We start from the raw sequence: 6,000 nt of genomic DNA, 5'->3' as shown, positions 1-6,000 counted from the left end.
TTAGGCAACTTTCTCTGGTGCAACAATCCTTTCTACTTTAATGTTAGTGTTACCACTCAATATTCTAATATTAGAGAACCTCAACAACCTGTTCACCCTTCCTCCTACGGTGAAAAGTCAAACGCCCACAGCAGTCGCCCCACACAATGAAAATGATCCCATTTATCAAAGTACCAACCGCCGTCTCTCACTCCACCACTTGGGGAGGGCCAATGATCGTGGTCCACAAGTTCATTTATTTAAGCAGCTTTAGTTTTATTTTTGTAGGTTTCATATTTTGTATCTGTATTCAATCCCTCGTCAAGCCATTTGATTGCAGGAGGAAGGGTTTTCATTGCACTCTATGATGGGAGACCTGGGGGTTTAGAGATGGGGATAGTGAGTGGGTGAGGAGGGATGTCACGGGAGGAAAGGGTAGAGACAAAAAAGGAAAAGAAAAGAAATTGGGCAAAACTATTTTGGCTTTTCAGAAAGTTGTGGAAATTCATTTCCTGAGGTCACGACACAGGAAGTAGATTCCTAGGCACAGTCTTAGATCTCTCACAGGAAGGCTAGAGTGCCCCATGCCATTTGCTCAAGAAGGCATAGGGTATGCCCTAGGTTTCAGGAAGGGAGAGGGATGTCCGCAATTAAACAAAAAAAAAAAACTTCATAAAAATTGACATGGTCATCTGCAGGCTCAAAAAAAGTCAGGGTATAGTTTATCCACGTTTGTGCCATAATTGTAATTTTCCCCAAAGAGCTCAGTTTTCAGAGAATCCTTTGTAAACAACTGACATGTTGCAATGGTCCAGCTTGAAAAAAGCTAGGCTATGTGAATTCACCCCACAGCAGACCATGGCTAAGCTAACAAAATGATCATGGGACACTAAATAAGAGAATGAGGGAGCCTGGAGCACAACAGTACTGGCTCCTTTGCCTTCAATCATCTAATTAACGACAAAACGACCTCCAGATCATCCACTTTTCACTTTTCTCCATCCAAGTTGTTTTTTTAAGCTCTTGATCAGCTGCAAGTGCTAAGCAAAGGACAAGCAGCTCCTGAAGGAGAATTAAGAGCAAACAACAATTAAAGAGACTACTGGAAGAGCAACGAGTGAAAAAGAAGCACACTTAGAGCTCCCTTGGTGGTGCATCTAAACTTATCTACTTGATGGGATGATAAAACACTTGGGTGAATTTCCCAGGAGCACGTTTTCTTGGAGAGGGCAGTTGAAGCATGGGAAAGGAGGTGGGAAGAAGCAGGAAATAGCAATGTGGCACTCCAGCCTTCATTAACAGAGCCCTAAAAATAGGGAACGATTTGGGCCAAATTTCAGCCGCTGCATTCAGGATCACTTCAGGAAGAACACTGCATCAGTACAGTCTCAGCGGCTGGATGAGATGGGTTTATGCGGAGAGGCTAAAATCGCTTGGGTCCCCAGGGAGAAATCTTGTGGGGAACAGGTGCTCCAAAACAAGGGAAGTCTTCAGAGCTGCTCATGTCAGGAGCCTGCAAGAGAAAATGCATTTAACTGTTAAACCATATGTGTAAATGGCACAATTCATGCACTGAAAGTCAAAACATTCTCCAATTGTTGTATGCAAGTTAAAATAACTGTGCCTATAGGCAACATAGAAAACATCAAGACAGAAAAGTAACATATATATGCTTGCCCCTAAGCTTTTGGGCTGTCTTGGTGCGGAGATAAGGCCAGAAGAGGATTAGAGCATGCAGGTCACTTATTAGAGTGAACACACAGAAAATGTCTCTGGAATCTGTAGCAGCAGAGAGAGAAAGGGGCAGATGCGGCTCAAATGCATTTCTTTGTACCATTCGGTGGTACACAGAGTTTAAATTTAGAAGCACCTGGTGAGGTTTTGTTCAATCCCAGGAGAGAATGCCTTGTACCAACAGGATGCTTTCAAAGAGCAATGCGGTGGAATTAAAACAACTTTAATAAAATCACTGCAATCTAAGCTTTCCATCATGGGTAGCGATGATTAATTAAATAGCATCCAATATACGTGCATTCGTGAGGAATCTTAAAACCTTTTTTTAATAAACAATTATATTTTTTTTAAAAAGCATTTTTATAAACAATAAACATTAGGACTAAACTCATCCAAACTGCTAGACGTTTTGTATCCTTTTAACAAAAGGACTACAGTGTTTTGAAAAAAAATTAACTAGTCTTCGCATGCTGAAACTAATTTCACATGTGTTCAACTTTAACTACGGTATGCCTCTAGCGCCGGGAGACCATTTTCGGTAGCTGCGCGCTCCAAGCTTCTTAAAAAATAAATAACACTGCTTCTGGTGGATACTCTATCGAACTGTAGATTCCCCATCTATGGAATATTCCTCAGATGCCAGACTGGATCCAGAAACTTTTTATAGCAATGCTCCTGAATTCTGGTAGAATGGGGCTGTGTAACTCCAGGTATGCATAGTTCAACTTAAGAAGTGATTGAGTGGAACCTCATCCTTGTTGGCCAACACAGACAACATAATAAACTAATGTACCAGTGTGCAGATCTCCATTTTGGTACATGTTTAGAGAGCTTAAAGAGGCTCCTCCACTGTACAGAAAGGATAGGGAGGTAAGGGGATTGCAGTTAAATCATCCACCAGAAGGAGTGTTATCAAAGTAACTTAACCGTAGATTCCTCCCTTTAAACCAGATACCAAAGCAGTATCTCCAAAGTAGGAGGGTCTTCGGAGTGAACTCAGACATGCACATCTTGTGGGACTAAGAAGGCAAAATGCCATTTCCACTGGACCTGGAGATCAAGGCAGACACACTGGGTGAAAGTGTGCACTGATGCCCACATAGCTGCCTGACAGAACCAGGACATGCAGTGGGTATACAAACACAGGCGTAGCAGCTTTAGCTCTGGTGGAATGAGCCCTCAGACCTTCTGGAGTCTGGTTCTTAGCCAATGCTTAATACAACGTGTGAGAAGTTAGCTTGGCTCGCTGGTTAGAGGAGGCAGACCCGGACGCTGAGATCAGACCCGGGACCAGGGTTCAATTCCCGACGCGGCAGGGTCTTGAGCCCAAAATGTCCACGGACTCGGTAATTCTCGCTTCGGTGCCTATTCGAATCACAGGTTCACACTCTGCAACTCTGGGCAATAGCTTGCTTAATCTCCACTACGGCCCCCCACGGCGGGATGCCTGGCTTTCACCTTGGGGATACCCAGTAGGTGCTATCTCACAGGGAAAAACCAGGACGGGTTCCCAATGAAAAGCGCTTTGAGACCTGGCGGTGATATTGCGCTATATAAAAACCCATCCATCCATCCATGATGTCCACTAGTTCTAGTGGGCACCTGTCTAATCGACCCTTATTGATGGTGGTTGTAAAGTCAACCTTATTGAAGGCTATCCTAGTGGTAGCATGGACCAGCAGTAATCAGGCTCAGACTTCAGAGAGCGTATTATGCAAGTTGTTTTACCAATTATAATCCCTTGAGTACCAAATGAAAGGACACCACACGAGGTATATATCAAATATATATGTATTTATTCTAAACAACCCCTCTGCACTCTTTAGGAGGTCAGAGGTCAAAGTACATTACAAGAAGCACAAGTTGTTACTTGTGTAACGATATATCTGTAAGAGACATTAGTTAGTATTGGATTCCTTACCTTAAAATATCCCCAGACTGGATTCGGAAATATTTTGCGTAGCAGTACCCTTGCGCGTCGGTAGGCGTCGTCTGCGGCTCTGCGTCCGTCGTCGTGATGACGTCGTCGGAGTACTGAGACACCGCCTCCGCGTGCTGACGTCAGTTCTTAGACACAGCTTTTCCGCGCCAGAAGCGCTGAGCCATGCCAACAACCAACACTGGTGCCATTGAAACTAGGGCCCTGAAGGGGATAACCCTAACCCTAGATATCGGTTCGCAGAACGGGGAGGATGGGTGGGTCGGTAAGGAATCTAATACTAACTAATGTCTTACAGATATATCGTTACACAAGTAGTAACTTGTGCATCTGAAAGAGACACGTTAGTATTAGATTCCTTACCTTAGAATAGATACCCCAGCAATAGTGGGTCTGCGAACCAATAATCACACCAGAAAGTCCTGGAGGACAGAACGGCCAAAGAAGCCACCCCTCCGGACTTGGCTGTCCAGGCAGTAGTGTCTTGCAAACGTGTGCAGCGATGCCCACGTAGCTGCCTGACAAATGTCTTGTAAGGGCACTCCCCGGCCCAGGGCAGTTGTAGTTGCCGTGGCTCGGGTGGAATGAGCCCGCAATCCAACAGGGGGCTCCTTTCTAGCCAAGGAGTAACATGCCTGGATACACAAGATGATCCACCGGGAGATGGTCCTCTTGTGCACCGCTTTCCCCTGCTTGGCGCCCACATAACCAACAAAGAGTTGGTCAATGTAGGAGAGTAGGGTCTGCAATCCTATGATCACCCAGATTTTTGCTTTTTGTTTCACTGGTTTACGACTTTCCCTGGCTGTGGGCCTGCTAATCAGACCCACAGCCTAGCTGTTCTCTATTCCAAATTGTACCCAGGTACTGAATTGGCACTGGGCCCTCTCTAAGTCCCTGTACCCAGGGTTGAGGTGTACCCAGAAGTCTCCCAGGGGCTGCAGCATGTATTATGCCACCCCTGGGCCGACTAACTAAACAGACACAAATGGCTGCTTGACAGCTGGGGGCAAGGTGGTGTAATCACCCTTTGCTTTAGATATAGTAGACCTATATCTAAACCTATATGGACACACAGATCTCCTATCAGTCACTCCTATGGCAGGCCTTGACAATCCTGAAGGCAGAGTGCTTGGAATCGTGTGAGGTGGTGCTCTGGCATGAGCTGAGCCTATCTGCGGCTTTCGGGATCTATCCCTTAGCCGTTTCCATGATATCGCATACCATATACTCTTAAGTGCATTATAATCCTCGCGGTTACATGCCAACTCTGGTATCGCTTTATCAAAACATGTCGAGTAAGGTGTCATACGAATTGGAATACTTACCCCTCGCCAATTCTGGCGACGGGGTTAGCATTCCACCCTTCTAGAGGGACACGACATGTTGGTAACCTGTAACCCCGGTTAAAGTCAGACAGAGCCTTAGCATCCACAAAATGGATGCTGCCACCGAGACACAAGTCTGCCCTCCTGTTGCTGGGAGTCCTCCCAGCGCAGGAGGCAAGGACAAAGGGTTTCCTGTCAGGGGCGGTGCCAGCACCATCCCAGACAGGATTTTGTGTATCCTAGGTAGGCAGGGCTTTAGAGGAAGGTGACTGCAAGTGGCACCCCGGTGCTCACTGTGCATAGGCCGGCTTGAACCAGTTCCAGGGGCACACCAGACCCTGAGCTGGGGAAAGCCCGCCAAAGGAGAGGGGTGTAACCACCCCCCTCCTAGTCCCACCCATAGGGCAGGACTTAGTCGCGTGCCAGCCCCCTTTTGCAGGATAAAGGTAGGAGCAGGCCCCCTTCCAAATTAGATCAATCTTTGAATCCTGAACCGACCTTCTACACGAAGAACTCAAGACTCTTCTCAAGATTTTCTCCCTTGTGACTAAGGAGTAGTCACCCTGCAGCAGCAGGCACCAACCAAGCATCGCGGTTTGTTGCCAGTCTCTCCTTCGGATCAAGACTGCTTCAGCACGACGAGAACCGGCTTCCCTGGCACCTCTGACCTCTACCTACATCGTCAGTTACGCTGAGATACGTGGGTGTGACGAGACCTCGAGGGACCGGCCATCTTCAGAACTGCACGACGCTTGTCCAGCACGACCACCGAGTGACCCTCGACTAAGTGCTTTGGGGTAAGAGAAGCCCCGACCCTGAGCAGCTCCAGCACCGAAGTTCAGCCCCCCTGCATCCACGAGATCTGCGTGGGGCCCTTCTGCTCTTGGCTGCTCACCGCGTTGTCCCGGTCGCTTGCCCGTTGGCTAGTGCCCTCTCACGACGCTCCACGACGACAAACACTGCTGGTCTGGTTGCTCCAGACTAGCCCTTGCTCCCCTCCAAAAGAGGAGCACCCTGGAC

At 47.3% G+C, this 6,000-nt stretch overlaps 1 protein-coding gene across 4 annotated transcripts in view; it reads right to left on the bottom strand.

The window, feature by feature from the left end:
• Nucleotides 1-234: 234 nt before the first annotated feature.
• HDLBP (high density lipoprotein binding protein) overlaps nt 235-6,000 on the bottom strand; it is a 1,657,332-nt gene continuing 1,651,566 nt past the window's right edge. For all 4 annotated transcript variants that reach the window (XM_078665718.1, XM_078665720.1, XM_078665719.1 and 1 more), the window contains exon 28: nt 235-1,492. In XM_078665718.1, the coding sequence (XP_078521844.1) occupies nt 1,403-1,492 (90 nt within the window). In that variant the 3' untranslated portion in view covers nt 235-1,402. The remainder of the gene's footprint in view (nt 1,493-6,000) is intronic.

The sequence above is a fragment of the Lissotriton helveticus genome, chromosome 11 (genome assembly GCF_964261635.1).
Source record: "Lissotriton helveticus chromosome 11, aLisHel1.1, whole genome shotgun sequence".
Classification (NCBI taxonomy): Eukaryota; Metazoa; Chordata; class Amphibia; order Caudata; family Salamandridae; genus Lissotriton; species Lissotriton helveticus.
The sequence above is the reverse complement of the archived record's forward strand: the minus strand, read 5'-3'. Positions and strand labels throughout refer to the sequence as shown.